This window comes from Gossypium hirsutum, chromosome A02 (assembly GCF_007990345.1).
Source record: "Gossypium hirsutum isolate 1008001.06 chromosome A02, Gossypium_hirsutum_v2.1, whole genome shotgun sequence".
In the NCBI taxonomy this organism is placed as follows: Eukaryota; Viridiplantae; Streptophyta; class Magnoliopsida; order Malvales; family Malvaceae; genus Gossypium; species Gossypium hirsutum.
Window position 1 is genome coordinate 104518547 of NC_053425.1, and position 17926 is coordinate 104536472.

The 17926-nt window shown below is 31.2% G+C and overlaps 1 protein-coding gene and 1 long non-coding RNA gene across 3 annotated transcripts; one reads left to right on the forward strand and one right to left on the reverse strand.

Annotated features, from left to right (window-relative positions):
* The first annotated feature begins 9131 nt into the window (after positions 1-9131).
* On the forward strand, positions 9132-14514 carry LOC107935266 (uncharacterized). 2 transcript variants are annotated; one of them, XR_001694181.2, is made up of 4 exons: positions 9156-9390; positions 9606-10460; positions 10549-10686; positions 14429-14514. It is a non-coding gene; the product is annotated as an uncharacterized lncRNA (long non-coding RNA). The 2 variants fall into 2 exon arrangements; XR_001694180.2 differs by having other exon boundaries at positions 9132-10460.
* On the reverse strand, positions 14427-16393 carry LOC121209333 (uncharacterized). Its single transcript, XM_041079857.1, has 2 exons — positions 16345-16393; positions 14427-16184 (listed from the first exon to the last, which is right to left on the reverse strand). The coding sequence occupies exons 1-2, from the start codon at positions 16369-16371 to the stop codon at positions 15879-15881; spliced, it is 333 nt and encodes a 110-aa protein (XP_040935791.1). The 5' UTR covers positions 16372-16393; the 3' UTR covers positions 14427-15878.
* Between the last annotated feature and the right edge of the window lie 1533 nt (positions 16394-17926).

Consider the following 17926-nt stretch of genomic DNA (forward strand, 5'->3'; position numbering starts at 1 on the left):
ATCAAAATCTCATTATTTAACTATTAGCATATATCAAAATGTAATATTTTAATTAAAGTTTTCAAAATCAAACTAGTAGTCAAATCGACTAAATTATTGATTTGTTAGCTCAATTGGCTATTCGATTTCATTAAATAAATAAAAAATCACTTCAACTGTCCAATTCCTAAATTAATTAGACTACTGATTTCATCTGTACCAGTATCTTTATCGATTTCAGTCTAATCTGTCCAATAGACTGATCCCGTCTAATTCAATTTTTTATAATTTTTATACAATTTTTATAAGTTTATATCATTTTTAATACTTTTTATTTTTATGATATTTATAGGATTTTAATACATTATTTATAAAATTTTAAATATTTGTAAAAATATTTTATTATAATTTATTAGAATTTTTATTTTTTATATATTTTATAAGTTTATATCAATGTTCAATTTTAAAATATTTTAATATTAATAATTTTATTTTTATAATTTTTATTCTAATTTTTTAATATTTTATGAGAAAATATTAGATTAAACTAGAAGCTACCACGTGTCACCATCTGATTGGTCTATCAATTTATTTTAACGGTCAACGTGGTTAATGACAAAGATGGAAGGGCTTAATTGATTATTTTGATTAATAGTAGGGGCTTAATTGAGTACAAATTTAATATAGGAGCTTAATAGATTTTTTTTTACATTTTAAAGGCTTTTTTTTAACTTATAAACCTATTATTTAAAAGTGAGTAAATAAAAAGAGAACTAAAAATAATGTCAATTGTAATCAATGAGGCATTAACATAGTTAGCAAACGTTGAGGTCTCAAACCTTGAATGTCCAAGTTCAAGTCGTACAATTTATAATTGCAATATGTGGGTCCCATTCCCATCATCTATCGATTTTGTCTTCTTCTTTTTGAAAGATTTGACTTTACTATATTACTTTTTTATCCATTAATATCTATGCGTATTTAATCATTATTCACATGGTGATTTTCATTTTTAATAGATAAGTCTTATATGGGTCTTACACATTTGAATAGCGATGATCATTATATTGAATATTAATAGATGAAAAACTAATGGAGTGGATCATAACTCCTTTTCGGTTTAGTTTTGCTTTGTTCAATTTTTCATCACTTATGCTTGTAGTGTAATTGGTATGAATATTATCTACTGGTTAAAATATGTAGTCCCTCTATTTTGATAAAATTTAAGTCTTAGTTGATATATTTTTTATTTAAAAATTTCAATACAATCATTAAAATTGTAAATATTTTCCATAAAAAATTTAATTTGCTATATTGATTAGGCTGATGCAACATGGCATATGATTGACCAAAAATAAACATATTACAGTAATATATTTCAACGATAATAATGATTAAATTAAGATTTTTTTAATTAAAAAAGTAACATAATTAAGTTTTTAATAGGATTAAATTTCAAATTTTATAGAAATTATTCGAACGAATCTAATAATTAATTATCCATATTCTATAAATCCATTAAAAATTTATTATAAATATTATTAACTAATAAACAACATGTGAAATAGCACGTCACACAATAAATAGACCTGATGCAACTCACAGCTAAAAGCGAAGAATGTGGCTTTATAGAACATGCAATAAGAATAAAAAAGTTTTAATAAAATATCAATCGGTTGATTTGGTCAATCTCTTAAAGGACTAATATCCAATCTCTTTTTATTAAAAACATTATTGTATCTAGACATGAACATTCACATGTTGTGGCGGCTGAATGTCGTGTTAACGAACAAATATGAATATAAATGAATATTTATATTTAAAATACCATATACGAGAAATAAATTAAATATATAAGATTATGAAAAATCAGAAATCGAATAAAGAATCGAGTTTTATAAAATGTTGAGGTTTGTTTTACACAATTTCCTAAAGACAGATTCGGCTGCTCCTACAATATTTGGAGAAACGTTGGTCAACTATCTCCTAGGATACAACAATACGATGATCAAAGCAGTAGTACCTCTACGGTGATCAGCGAACAAACATTGCTTACTTCTATCACCGAAACATTGGAAAATATGGAGAGGAAAAGAGAAGAATTTTGAAAAGCAAAATAAACTCTGTGTCAGTGAGTGTGTGTCCAAAAAATTCTAAAGAATTCTTTAGTTTTTATAGACATTCAATATGGAGGAATTTTGGAAATATCCATAAATAAAGATCAAATTTTGTATTAAATGAGCAATTAAATCAATTTGACGAGTGTAATAGCCAATTTTGGCCCAGGTCAATAAAACAAAATTAAAACCCAAACCACCAATAAATAAAATGTCTAAATTAAGAGTCCAATTACAACAAATAACACAACCCAAATTAAACCCTAGCCCACTACAAGCCCAAATCAGAAACAAAACAAAAAAAACCTAAAGCTACCAAAGTAAGCCGCATTTGCCTTCTAACCTATCGCCGTCGCTGCACGTCAGCAAATCCCCCGTGCATGCCACCACTCCTCCATGCCTCTGACACCACTTGCAAAACGAAAATCTACACGCAAGCAGAAAGAACAAACATAGAAAACAAATAACAAAGAAACAAAAAATAGAAATCAAAAGTCTTATAATTTGGCTATAAAAGCCTTATCAACATGCTTGTATTTTTCTTCTTCTTCTCCGAATTCAAAAGGGAAGAAATACGAAAATCAATCAGAAAATTAAAAACTTTCAAGGTGACTTTTTCTTTTTTATTTCGAATATTGCTTTAAAGTTTCTTTTTCTGTTATTTTTCCATAAAAAAATAAAAAGAAAAGAGGAAAGGGCTCATCGGAGTTACCCCACGGCCGCGTCGTCCCCCTTGTGGTCCAATCATTGGAGGTTTCTCTCCGCGGTCAAAATCGGACCCGAAAAAGGGGGTGAAAGTGGGCCTTTTTCTTTTGGTTTTTACGGGCTTGGAGGGTTTTGTCTTTGGATCCATTCGAAAAGGGGCTGAACAACCCCATTTTGCGCAACGTCGGCCATCGTCTGAGGCGGGCGGACAGACGGCCGGTGGCCCTTTCGGCCGGAGATAAGGGGAGAGGATGAAAGAATTCCAAAGTTCTTTCAGTTTTTTTAAAAAAAAAACTAATGGTTGAAAATGAAATTTTAAAAAAAATAGGCTTTTATAAAACACTAAAACGACATAGTTTCATTTGCCCTCCCCAAATGCCAAAACGGCGTCGTTTTGGGAGGGCAACCCGAACCCGACCCGCTCCACAAAGGGATCCGCGTGTTTTTTTTATTTTGGGATATTTGCGCAAATTGGGCTTCCGCTTTTGCTACGTACTTCGATTAAGTCCCGCCTTGTTTTTTTTCTTTTTTAATTCGACCTTTTTATTTTATTTCGCATTCAATTTAGTCGCTCTATTCGCAAGTTGGAGTGGCGCACTTAATGGGGTTTGGGATATTTTCTTAGTTAACCCCTCGCATGTTTCAGCACGTTTCAAATCCGTCCTCCGCTTGATTTTTTTAATCCGAATTTCCCCCTTTGAATTTGTTTAGATTTTAATTTAATCCTTTTTATATACTTACGTTTATTTTATTTGAATTTGGACCCTAAAATTTCATTTTATTTGCAATCAAGCCCTTATACATGTAAATTTGGACTCTTTGATTTTTATTTATTTATTTTAAATTTTATATATTAAACTATTTTAAATTGTTTTAGATATATTATCTTAAATTATTTCATATACTATATACTTTAAATTGCTTTATACATTATTTACTTTAAACTTGTTTTATGTATTATTCATTTTAAATAGTTTTATTATTTACTTTAAATTTTTTTCATATATTACCAATTTCAAATTTTTATATGTATTATCTATTTTTTATATACCATTTATTTTTTAAGATGTTTTGTATATTACTTATTTTACATTTCTTTTTACATAATATTTATTTTAAACTCATTTATATATTATTTATCTTAAATTATTTTACATATTATTTATTTTAAATTTTTTTCCCTCATATATTATTTATTTCAAACTTTCGCCTATATTTCCCATTTTAAAATTTTTTATACGTATAATCTATTTTTAAATTGTTTTGTATATTGTTGATATTAAATTTCTTTTTTCACATTATTTATTTTAAATTCATTTATCATCATTTTAAAATTTGTTTTACATTTTATTTATTTTAATTTTCTTTATAAATTTTTTAAATTGTTATATATATTATTTAATTTCTTTTTATTTTAATTTTCTTTAAATTTCTTTTTTCACATTATTTATTTTAAATTCATTTATCATCATTTTAAAATTTGTTTTACATTTTATTTATTTTAATTTTCTTTATAATTTTTTTTAAAATTGTTATATATATTATTTAATTTATTTTTTATCTTAATTTTCTTTTATTTTAATTTTGTTTAAATTTATTTTTTTCACATTATTTATTTTAAATTCATTTATCATCATTTTAAAATTTGTTTTACATTTTATTTATTTTAATTTTCTTTATAATTTTTTTAAATTGTTATATATATTATTTAATTCATTGGTCTTTGATTATTAATGTTAGTATTTAAATGGTGTATGTTGTGAGATTATTGCCATTGTGTCTTATAATTCTTTATTCGTATTTTCATGTCTTTGTGATTTATTATTGTGATATTTATTCGCAAATTATTATGCCATGTTCTATATCGTCATTCATTCTTGTTTCATTAGTCATTTCAAAGGTAATGTATTTATCCAATGTAGATCGTTCCATTTTATTTCAAACAAAATAAATGCATGTTGTTAAGTGTCGCACTCGTTATTATTCAAAAAAAGAAAAATCTTCAAAATAAGGCAATATTTCGCGCTTCGAAAATTTGAGAAATCGTACACTAACTTACGGGATTTCAGTTTTCTTGTTAAACCTAAATAGCTAAATATCCTTTTAAATTTCAAAATATAAAGTTGCTGTAACAGCCTAATTTTCAGTGGTGTCGGAAATGGTGATTTGAGATCACTAAATTCGACAAATAAGATTGAACAAGATAGAAATTTAATATTTATGAGTCAAGTAAGAATTTAGAAGAATTTGTGAAATGGTGAAATTAGTGAATTAAAAGAATTTATTAGGTCAAACGGGTCAAAAATGAGGTATCGAGACCTCAAAGTTGAAAATCGAGCTATAAATATTTTTATAAATATTTATGGAGTGTCATTGAGTTGGTATTAAAGTTTCGTTAGAAAATTTTAACGTTTAGATGGCTAATTAATTAAAAAGGACTAAATTGAAAATAGCGCAAAATTTGTTAAATTGTGAGTAAATAGCTTAAGTATTTAAAAAGATGGATCTAAAGAGCAATTAGACTCAAAGGTTAATGGCTGGACGGTTTGGGTATGAAATAAGCAAGAAAACAATGTGAACAAGGGGCAAAATTGGAAATAGCATAAAAGTTAATAGTTAAATAATGATGTAATTGAAAAATCTAGACATTTCTTCATATTTTCTCAGCCAAAACGCCATAGAAGGTCTGGAGAAAGCTGTTTTTTCATATTTTTACATCATGTGGGTTTAATTCTTACTTTTCTTGACAATTTTTATGTTTTTATGACTTTTACAATTAGGTCCACTTGTAGAATTCATTAGTTTTTGATTTTATGGGTGAAATTGGAAGTTACCCTGGATGGATAAGGGAATTTTATGATGAATTATTATGAAATTTAAGTTCTAATTTCATATTAAGGTGGTTTTATTAAGTGATTTTGATAGGAAATGATAGTTACGACCTAATTGTGAAAAAGTTGTGAATTGAAGGTTTCTGTTGAAATTAAGAATATAAAACGTTTTGAAATAGTTTATAATGATAAAATAAAGGGTTAATTGAGAAATATTAGTTCAATTGATGGGTGAATTGAGCAGGGACTAATTTGTGAAAACTGTAAATTTTGGGGTAAAAGTGCAATTTCGAAATTTGAACAGCATAAATTGTGAAGTGAAATAGAATTGAAATGGATGCTAATGAAGGAATGATTTTATAATTATAGATCAAGAAAATGAACTGAATTGTGGAAAGGAGAAAATTCAAGAATAGTCCCTGAATTTCTACGACTTTTGCAAATTAGTCCAGGTAAGTTCATATGGCAAAGTTCAATGTTTTGATATGAAAATCTTATGATTGTTAAAGTATTTTATTGTTGATGAATATTATCAATTTGCATTAACTAATGAATAATATGTAACTAAAAGTACAAATTAGTAGGAACAATGGATTTGAGTGCTTCTATTCTGTGACCCTGATGAATTGACGAAAAATATGTGATAAGTGTGCCCGTTTAAGACCGTAGCTGGGCTATGGCATCGGTGCAATGTGATAATGTGACTCCGTATAAGACCATAGCTGGGCTATGGCATCGGTATAATGTGATAATGTGATTCCGTATAAGACCATGTCTGGGATATGGCTTCGGTATGATATGTGAACCGTGTAAGACCATGGCAAGGCTATGGCTTCGGTGTGTGATGCGTAACAATGTGAAAGTCCATAGTTTACTATGGCAATGTGATAATGAAGCACTCAATTCCCTTGTTGTTCCTTAATTTGACAATGAAGTAAATGAGAAATGGGCCTAAGGGAGTTAAATTGTGAGTAGTCATATGGAAATTATTCCAATGAGTTATTAATGAAATTGTGATTTGGAGGATGAAATAGTTAAACTAATGGATATATGATTGTGTACGATATTTGATATGATTTGTGTTTATATGCTTATGAGCTTACTAAGCTTCAATAAGCTTACGTGTGTGTGTTTAATATTTTTATGTAGATTGACTTGAAGTGAAGTGGGTAGATCGGATCAACACAACAGGGCACACTATTCAGATCAATTCTGGTAGTTTTTGTTTTATGTTTAAAGATTTATATGGCATGTATAGAGTTTGAATGAATTGAAGTAAAGATGTTATGAACTAGTTAACAATATTTGTACTAAAACAGTTTTTGGTAAGTAGCAGTAGTTTGACTTTGAAAATTCACCATAAATTGTGGAAATTGAGCTAAGGGCTGGGAAAAAAATGAGATTAAAGCCTAATGAGTCTAGTTTCATATAGAGGAAACGGTGCATGCAATTGGATTTTATGTTATGAGATATTTAAATTGTGGTGAGACAGAGTCTGAATGACTTCGAGTTCCCCTGTTCTGATTTTACAAAATCATTAAAAATTTCACAAAAATAATTATGAGTCATACTGTATATGTATGGATTCCTCATTAGGTCTATTTTTAAGAGAAACAAACGGCATGGTTATTTGAATTTTGTACAGAGAGAAATTTGGTTAGTAGTGCACAGGGGTCAAAGTAGCCAAACCCTGAAACAGGGGAGACTTTAACTAATAAACTGTACTAATTGACCCAACCAAAAATTCTAGAAAAAATTAGTAGATATATATATGAGTCTAGTTTCAGGAAAAATTTACAGAATTGGATTTCGAGTTTTGGAACTCGAGATATGAATTTTTAAGAAATTATGACGCAGTTGGACAGCTTGTCCGAATTTGTTTAAGTGCTCAAATAAGTTTAGTAATGCCTCGTGCTCGACTCCGGCGACGATCTCGGGTAAGGGGGCGTTACAGTTGCGATAAAAAAATTAAATGCAAACTTGTTCTTGAGGGTTCAAATGTCGCATCCTAACTTATGGGATGTGCCATTTTGTTATATCGGGACGAAAGGGCCTTTGATGCTCATTTCAACTTAATTCAAGCATTTTTCAAAATAAACATTAATAAAAATGGATCGTATTTTAATTCTTTTCAAATTTTCAACATTCGACATTAGGGCATTAATCAATCAATTAGGTACCAATTTTGGGCGTTACGAGGGTGCTAACCCTTCCTCATACATAACCGACTCTCGAACCTGTTTTTTCGAATTTCGTAGACTAAAATCGTTATTTTAGTAAATCGAAATATTTTATTAAAACGACCAAATTTCTAGGTGATTTGATCACACCTAAAAAGGATTGGTGGCGACTCCATTTTCGTTTTTTCGTCGACAATCTTTTTCAAAAAAATGGTTTCGGCAACTAGAATAAAATAAAATCAAGATATATGTCCTTTTAAATCGCATTTTGTATATACTTGTTGAGAAGAATAAATTTCGTGTTGGGCTAAAATATTCAAAAGCCTAATTTTAGCTTGATTGGTTCGGACATTTTGCGGCGCCCACGTCATGCGAATATGCCCTAACCTCGATGTGTTTAGGTCTACACCCTTCTTACGCACAAAGTAGAGTTTCAAGTTTAGTCATTCAATCACCTTTCAAGTAGATTCTTATACATACACATCATACACTTGGTATTTAACTAATGTAGAATCTAAGCTTTCCTTTTCCTCAATAAATATTCACAAGTAGCTTACTTTGAGCATCAATTTCTAATTCATCACTCAACCATTTTGAGCATATGATATACTGTTGTAAAGGTCTCATGGAGTATAATATAAAATCATAGTTTTATGGTTCAACTCTCCACCTTTACCTATCAAGAATATATCTCAAAGTTTTTCAAAAATTATAATTTTTCCAACACTAAATTACATTTGTTCTTTCATAATTAATTGGACAACATCTAAAATACATTACACTAATATAATCAACTTATTTAAGCAACAGCAAATTAATTATTTAATTTTTAAAGCTAATAAAGTTTTTATACTATGGTAAAAATTGAGATACGAATTTTCCTTTAGATTATTTTGGATTTAAGTTTATTATGTCTACATTTTGTAAAGATTTATTCTCGTTTGAATCTAGATAATATTTTAGGTTTTAGTCTAATATATTTTACATTAAATTGATTCTGATTATATATTATTTGTAATTTGTATTGTAATTATACTAGGGTTATAACTGTACTTATTAATCATACATATATTGATTATGATACTGTACTGGGAATAAATCATATTAGGATCATTTTAAAAAGTATAATTTTTTTTTGAAATAAAATGTCTGGGCTATTATTTGATAAATAAAAAATAGCTACCAAAACTCCCCAACACATATTGGGCTCAGTCTTTATTAGAAAAACAAATAAAAAAAAGGGACTTGGGCACCCACTTCTAAATGAGAAGCCCGTTGCTATAAGTAAACAAAACAGAAAACTACAATAAATTTGAAATAGACAAACATAAAGGAAATAATTAAAAGAAACCTACCCCTATCCCTAGTCACATCTAACAGCCTAGCCATCATTTAATTTTCCCCTTTTTTCACGCCATCAACCATGCCATTTCAGCAGATTCATCTTCCCAAAAATCTTTTTACTTTACCTGCTAATTTGTCTTCTCACTTCCTCCTTCACCACCAGATTCAATCTGGATTTCTTCTCCACCTTCCTTCTAGAGTGATCTCACTATGGTTCAGCGCATCCTCCTTCAGGTATGTTTCCTCCCTTCTTTTTAGTACTTCTATTGCTATTTTGTAAGCGTGAGGGTTCTCAGATCTGTGAATGAATTGAAAAGTAACCTCTGGGAGGCACAATCTTTATTCTGAATATCTTTGATGATTGCTCCTAGTACTGATTTATCCACTGCTGTCGATTGACATTTTTTTATGACTGTTTTTTAATCTCCCATTATTGTTGCTGAGTTTAGACCCATTGATAATACTAACTTGATGGCTTCTAATCCTGCCCGAGCTTTTGCTACTAACGAGGATGAGATATTACTATGGAGAATCATCTTTGAGGCTTCAAACTCACCTATCTGGTCCCGAACCACTAAACCTGAAGCCGATCTAAACCATCTCCTGTCAAAGGCAGCATCAAACTGTACTGTAGTGCTCGTTGTCATCCTTGGTGGTTGATGAGTCTTCACTGTAGTAAAGGTAAGCTTTTTATCGCGCACTCCTTCAAGTTCTGCAACATATCTTCTAATTTTTTGTGACATATCTATGACTGTAATGTGTTTTCTTTTATGTATAAACTGATTGCTTGAGCCTCGAATGAACCATAAGGTGCAATAAAAAAATCGCACTGTTCATTAGTGCCTTTTCTGAAAGCCCAGGTCAGCCACTCCTAGATGTTGTGGCTTGTATGCGATGTAACCCAAGAAAGATCTAACTCTTGCCATAACTCATTTGTTGCCGAACACTGTTTAAAAACATGGAAGCTATCCTCTGCTCCGGAGTTACAACGGGGATATGTGTCATTTGTAACCACACGTTTGTGTCTAAGATTAACCAATGTGGGGATGTAATTCCAAGAGATCCTCCAAATGCTTAATGTAAGTTTTGATGGTAGCTGTAAGTCCCATAGTTTCCTGTAAAATTCTTTAGTTTCAGCCTGTAATAAATAACTAGTAGGATCCAAGCTAGCATATTATAATAGTTTATAGGCGCTTCAGACTGAAAAATCTCCGGAAGGTTCCCCTTTCCACACTTGGAAATCTTCGTAGTCTGCTTCTGCAAGAGGAATCTGCAATATCTTTTGGGCTACTTCCGTTTGGAAGGTATTATTGATTAATTCTACTTTCCATGTCTTATTTTTACTATAAATTAAATCTGAAACTAACTGCAACTCATTATTTTCTTCGCTAGTTTGCCAACCAAAGTCTTCACTCCCTAGGATCTAGCAGTCATTCCATATAGAAATTTTATTCCCTCTTCCAATTCTCCACCACAACCCACTTCGGAGGAGACCTTTTGCTGCCCAGATGCTCTTTTAGGTAAAAGAAGGTAAATTTTCCAATTCTGCACTTAGAAAATTCGAATTCGAAAAATATTTTGCTTTAAGAACTCTGGCCAGTAAAGAATTTAGGTAATTAAAAATACACCAACCTTGTTTGGCTAATAATGCAATATTGAATTGGCTAAAAATTTGGAAACCCAAACCTCCATTCTCTTTTCAAAAACAAATATTTTTCCACGAGCACTAGTGAATACCTTTTTTTCCCCTTCCCCTTTTGCCACAAATACTTAGCAATAATATCTTCCACTTTATCATATAAAGATTTTGGTAATAAAAAACAAGCCATTGAATATGTCAGTATAGCCTACAAAACAGCTTTTATAAAAACTTCCTTTCCACCCTGAGGCATATTTGTTGCTCCAATTATCGATGCACTGTTTTATTCGTTCTTTTAAAACTTGAAAAGATTCTTTTTTCTTTTTTCCAACTATACTTGGCAAACCTAAGTACCTTTCCGGATCGCTTGAGCTACAAACTCCTAATTGATTAACAACGACTTGTTTGTCTTCCTCTGATGTGTTTTTACTGAAAAAGACGGTTTATTTGTCAAAATTAACAAACTGACCTGAATTTTTTTTGTACTCACGCAAGATTTCCTTGATTGCCGAAGCTACCCTTCTTGTTGCCTCCCCAAATAAGATGCAGTCATCTGCAAATAATAAATTAGATACTTGTGGACCGCTTCTACTCACCTTACCTTTTAGTAATCCCTCTCTTGTTGCTGATCTCATTAGGCTTGATAATCCTTCTCCACATATTAAAAATAAAAATGGGCCCAAAGGATCACCTTGTTGAAGTCCCCTAGTTGGGTAGAAAATTTCTCCGATATTTTCATTAACCCAACAGAATATGACACCGTAGAAATACATTTCATTATACCATCAATCCACTTCTGATCAAATTCCATTCGACTCATTATCACCCTAACGAAATTCTATTCAACTCTATCGTAAGCCTTGCTCATGTCTAGTTTAACTGCCATTAACTCCTCCTTCCCCAATTTCTTCCTTTTCAACAAGTGTAAAATTTCATAGGCTAGTGGAACATTATCCAATATTAACCTTCCTGGCACAAAAGCACTTTGGGCTTCATCAATGCATTTATCAATAACTCTCTTAAGCCTGTTAGCTATAGTTTTTGCCAGTATTTTATAAACAACATTACATAAGCTAATGGGTCAGAAATGTGTCAAATTAGAGGGGTTGGTGATCTTAGGAATAAGCACAATATGTGTTGAATTTATTTGGCCAACCTCCATATCTCCGTTCAAAAGCCTTAAGCAAAAAGAAACAACATCTTCTCCAATGATATTCCAACATTTTTGATAGAAAAAGGCGGGGAATCCATCCTCCCCTGGAGTCTTTGTTGATCCCATTCCGAATAATGCTTCCCTCACTTCCTTTCTATTGTACGGTGCTATGAGCATTCTATTATCTTCCTTATAAACATAACAATCAATACCCATGATTAACTGTTCATATATAGTCGTATTCCCAGCTATGAATAATTTCTGAAAATAAGCTCTAGCATACCCTCCATTTCCTTCACGTCTTCTTTGTCCCTTCCCTCTTCATTTTACAGCTTGATAATCTAATTTCTCCGTCTCCTCTGAGTAGCTTGGCTATGAAAATAAGTTGTATTTCTATCTCTAAATTTCAACCAATTTAATCTAGCTCTTTGTTCCCAATAATATTCATCCTTTTCTATCTCAAAATTTAATTGAATCTTCGTATTAATCATCTCAGCTAGATTCGTATTATCTCTTTCAGCTTCCATTTGTTCTGACAATTTTGTTGTTAAAAACTCCTTGTTCCTCTTCCTGTTCATTTGTATTTGCCAAGCCCATTTTTTCAACCCCTTACTTACAAATTGTAGCTTTTGTAAGAAATCCCCTGCCGCCATTCCCCATAATTTTTTTACTTCATCAACAAAAGAATCCTCCAATGTCCACCAAGCTTCAAACTTAAAGCTATTTCCTTTTTGCCTTTCTTCCTCCTTTTTTTTGACAACTAAAAGAGGACAATGATCTGAAAAAGAGTGCACCAGATGTTGAATTTTTGCCTCGGAAAATATTAACCACTTTTCATTAGCCACCCCCTATCAAGTCGTTCTTGAATGTTTGTCTCTAGAAAATTTCCTCTCTCCCAAGTAAACCAATTACTAGTGAACCCCACATCATTTAATTGACATTCCTTTAGTGTTTTTCAAAGCTTTCCCATTCTTCTTTCATCTCTAGGCAGCCCTTCCTTTTTTTCAAAGCTATACATAATTTCATTAAAGTCCTCACATACAAACCAAAGGATATCTTCATCGTTATAAAGATTTTTCAAAACAGCCCATGAGTCTTCTTTATCTTGAGCGTACGGGGATCCATAAAAACCTGTAAAGCGCCATTTAACATCAATTTTCTTATCATAGACTATCACGTCAATATGTCTTCTAGAAAAATTTTGAAGCGTGATATTAGTATCATTTTTCCATGCCAAACACAATCCTCCTCTAGTACCTTCTGAACCAACGTCGATGCCATTTGTATAACCACAGCTCCGTCGAACTCTCTTCATTTACTTTCTATAAAGCTTAGTCTCCATAAAGAAGACTATTTGGGGATTATAGACCTTCAGCGAGTGCTGAAGTCTTCGAGTTGCCCGTGGGCTCCTCAAACCACAGACATTCCAGTTTAGGATTTTCATTACACCCGGTCAGTTTGCCTTTTGGCAGCCACCGATGATAAATGAGTTAATTCCATCACCCTCATATTCCTTGGCATTACCTTGTTAGTATCATCTTGTTCAGATAATTCATCTATCCTCACCTATTAAAGTTTCATCCTCTAAATCATGGTCCATCGCAATATGGGCTGGATTTGCCAATGTGACTCCTATTCGATTTCCTTCACCTAATTCTCCCCCTTCAAAATTAAGACCGAAAACTGGATCCACAACCTTCCCAAACCTCTTTCCACTTTGCGCCTTTCACTGTTCATTATTTACAACCACGTTATTTTCCTCTATTACTCCAACATTCCCATCCCCTTCCTCATGAAGCCAAATGCTATTCATAGCCATAGCTTTTCGGGACTGAGCTCGCAACGATAAATCCCACCCAATGTCAGCGACTTCCACACCTAGAGCCATCTTTACTTCACAAAAAGAATCTTTATGTACCAATCTTCCACAAAAGAAACAGAATAGTGTCAATCTCTCATATTTAAATCTGTTTTTTCCTCTTCAAATGACGCCTTACATCAATTTTAACTCTAATTCTCATGAAGTTTCTGTTTTCTTTTCCCAAATTTGCTCCATCATATTCTAGAAATTATCCTAAGAAATTCCCTAATTGTATCGCCAAATTTTCAGAAAATAAGCCAATAGGGACATCATGGATCTGTACCCAGAAAGGTGTCAAAACTAGAGGCACTTATAATGGATCCTCCACCAATTGCAGTTTATAAAGAATCAACAAATGATTGTTAAAAGTCCATGGAGATCCTTTAATAACCCTTTCCAAATCCATAACATGAAAAAATTGAAACAAATACCTTTTCTCCCCCAGATCTCGGATTTGGACTCATTGCTGGAAAATAGATTATGCTGGCTGTCAAAAAACAACCCACAATTTGTAAAATCTCTCCCGTTCTTTCTCTCTGCATAACTGTTTGTATTTGAATAATTGCATCTTCTTCATCATTAATCGCCAAATGGGCTAATTCTTTTTATATTACTACAGGGGCAGATTTCGATCTTGGCTTTCTTGTAGATAGGAGACCACTGTGCTAGGCGCTTCAATTATCAAAGCAAAATAAAAACAGTAAATCAAAAAAAACCCTAAAATTCTTGCCAAAGGCAGCAGACCTAAATGTGCTAGGGTAGCAGGCAAGTAAATTGATCAAAAAAAGTATAGTTTTTAGGCATTAATAAAATAGTACCACGTCATTAAATTTTAAAGATAATACACTATCTATATTCAATATCTTTTCCAACTTAATTTAACTTTAATTAAATTATTTAAAGTAATTAATTTTTTAAATTATAAACAAACGTCTTTTTTTCTTTTACAAAATTTAATCATTTTTTCCATAAGTAAATATTTTTATTTTTGTGCAACTATTTTTTTAAAAAAATAGTAATTTTTGTGCAATTTTTTTCATGTTATTGACACATAATTTTGATAATTATTTTACCTTGAATTTGAATCTTAAACTTTAAACATTGAACCCTAAATCTCAAGATTTAATGTTTGGATTTGAGGTTATGGGATACGAGTTAGGGTTTGAGGTTCTAGGTTTTGAGTTTAGGGTTCGGGAATCTAGATTTAATGTAAAAAATTATTAAAATTATGTGTCAATGACATGGAAAAAATTGTTAAAATGTTATTAAATAATTGGAAAGAGACCATAAATAATGTGGTGAGAAGGGTCCATAAAATAAATTTTTTATGGATGAGTATATAATAATAATTTCATGTCTTTAAAATTTGATGATGCGAAAAATTTTTATTAGTGCCTAAAAATCTTAATTTTTAATATCATCCTTGTAAGTTATTGCTTAAACTAAATTTACATTAACATTTTAATTAAATAAATTTATTTTAATCGACAAGGAATAAAAGCGTTGCAATTTTTATGATTATTCATTTACTTATTCAGAGAATATTTACTATAAAAAAATTAAGCACTATCCTAGTTTAAAAAAAAACATCATCGTATATTGAGATATTATTGAGAATTGGATTTCTGTGAATTTTTTAAAATGTAATATAAATTTTATTTGTACAAAAAATACAGTCATATAATAATTGATGCAAAGCTTGCCATTGGAATTTAACGAAATTTAGCATAAAAAATACAACCAAAAACATTAATTCTAAATGATAATTCAAATTTAACGAAAGTTATATGATATAATTAATAAATAAAGTAATTTAAAATATTCTTACAATAATGTTAAACGTAACAAAGTTAAAAACATTCTTATAATTAGAAAACTAATGTTTAAGATGGCGGCTTTTGCGATTGCTGAAACATCTGCATCATCTGATGAAGCTGCAGCTGGAGGTCATCGTATTTTTTGTTCTGCTCTGCTGCCATCGCTGCTGCCTCTGCCTCCCTCGCTACTGTCGCTGCCTCTCTCGCTGCTGCCGCTGCCTCCCTCTCTGCTGCTTCCGCTTTAAGTTGTTGCTAGAGTTCTTCATATTTTCGTTGAACCTCAGCAATTTGCTCAACCGTGTTCGCTTGCATTTGAGCTATCTGGTCTCTTAACCTCTGAACCTCAGCTTGAGCTTGACTTCCGAAAGGCAAGTATTGCTGGGAGCCGGATCCAAAATATTGGGTCGGGGTAACACCAGATCCTTGAAATCGAACCCGACCATACCTTTCAGGACCCAAAACTTCAGTGATAATTCTGTTATCAATGTTCTCAAGATTAACAGAACTATCAGTCAAAGCAATCTCTTCATATTCTACCTTCTTCTCCTTTATTTTCTCCTAAAAAACCAATTAAAGACTTAGAAACGAAATATATAATAAAAATGAATGCAACATAACTTAACATTATTTAAAACTACTAATGATGAATTGAATTAAACAATTATAATTAAACATTATAAATATTTAGAATAAATCAAATATTATTAAGTAAATATACCATAATTTCTCCAGCTTTGGATGTCATAGGAGATCCATCTTTCTTCCTATGCGTAATCTCAAAAAGCTGAAGGCGTTCAACTTTTTGTCCAGATTTGACTTCCTACAATATATTAGTAAAAATATTATTTAATAGTAGAAAGTTATTAAAATTTGAAAGAATTAATAAATTTATAATACCTCGGCCTCAGCTACAGAAGCAAAACTTCTCGACCCTGCCGTGTGCGTGAATTTTTGTTTTTACCTGCTGCTTGTTCCAACTCGCTCACGGTCCTACATAATGAAATTATTATTACGTATATAGTAAACACTATATATAAGAGTTTGGAAATACGTAATACATCTCCTTTCTTTGAATTTTAGAATCTAACCGCATCTTGCCATTGATACCTCAGCATTCCCAGCGGGACATTTCTCAATTTTTCCTCGAGGCTTATGTCTTTCTTAAAATATTGTTTTTTTAAAGTGCTTTTATTGACTCTTCATTTTTTACCCAATGCCTTCTTGATATATTCATCGGAGACCTCTAAAGCAAATCTCTCCTAAAAAAACACAAGTTTAGAATGTAAATATAAATGAAACTTAAACCAAAGTATTATAAATTACATTCACATTTTGTTACCTTAATATTAGCGAGAGCCTGATTTTTTTTGCTATCAGGCATGTGATGCCATGATTCGTAGTTGATGGGCAACATATTGGCATTTTGTGCTAAAATGCCCAAATAGCCTGCTAAAAGTCGAGCTTCAGATCCAACAGGTTGACCATGAGTATTTCTACTTACTTTGACACACTCGACAGGATCTAAGTCGTATAAATCTCTAAGCAGCGTACGTCCTCGAACTCTGCGCGTCCCACCACTTTCAGTTGAAAAATGATATACTATTATTATATTAAAATTGACAACTAAATCAATAATAAAAGTCAACACATGAAAAATGAACTTAACATTACTTTGAAATTCTTAAGGCTCGTCAAGTGTCTCCAGCACATTCGAAGATCCAACAACTGTCTGCTGTTCACTATTTCCTTCTTCCGAATTTGGAGTATTCTAGACAATACTTAAATCACGTAATCTTCTTCTACGCATTTTTCCTGCATACACATAAAATAGTTAAAGTTTTAGTAACAAATTACAACAAAAATAGTATATATAAAATAGTCAAATTATATAACACGACCAAGATTAAAATTATAATATTACATATAATTAAAAAAACTTAAAATCTTACTACATCATTATTCGTAAATATCTTCATCCACATCATGTCGAACCCATTGATGTTGTGAACTAGTACTAGGGATATTTTCATCTAAGTTTTGTTCTGGAAAAGGTAATGTTTCTGATCTTTCGATGATGTCATCTCTACTTCTATTATCCATGTCAAACAAGTCTCTAGGGGTGTTCCAGAGTACAACATACCAACACTCAACAGTTGGATTTTTTGAATAAAAAACTTGTTTCACTTGAGAGGAAAATACATATGGCTCGTCCATCAATTGTTGTCCAGTGTGAATCAAACGAGAGAAATTCACCATTGTAAAACCAAATTGATCTTTTTTAATTCCTCGAGCAGTATTAA

Excerpts from the sequence above, each read along its gene's own strand:
- LOC121209333 (XM_041079857.1), bottom strand. The coding sequence starts at position 16,371 with ATGACATCCAAAGCTGGAGAAATTATG. Across the intron at positions 16,185-16,344 it reads CCAAAGCTGGAGAAATTATG|GAGAAAATAAAGGAGAAGAA; the intron begins GTATATTTACTT and ends TTGGTTTTTTAG.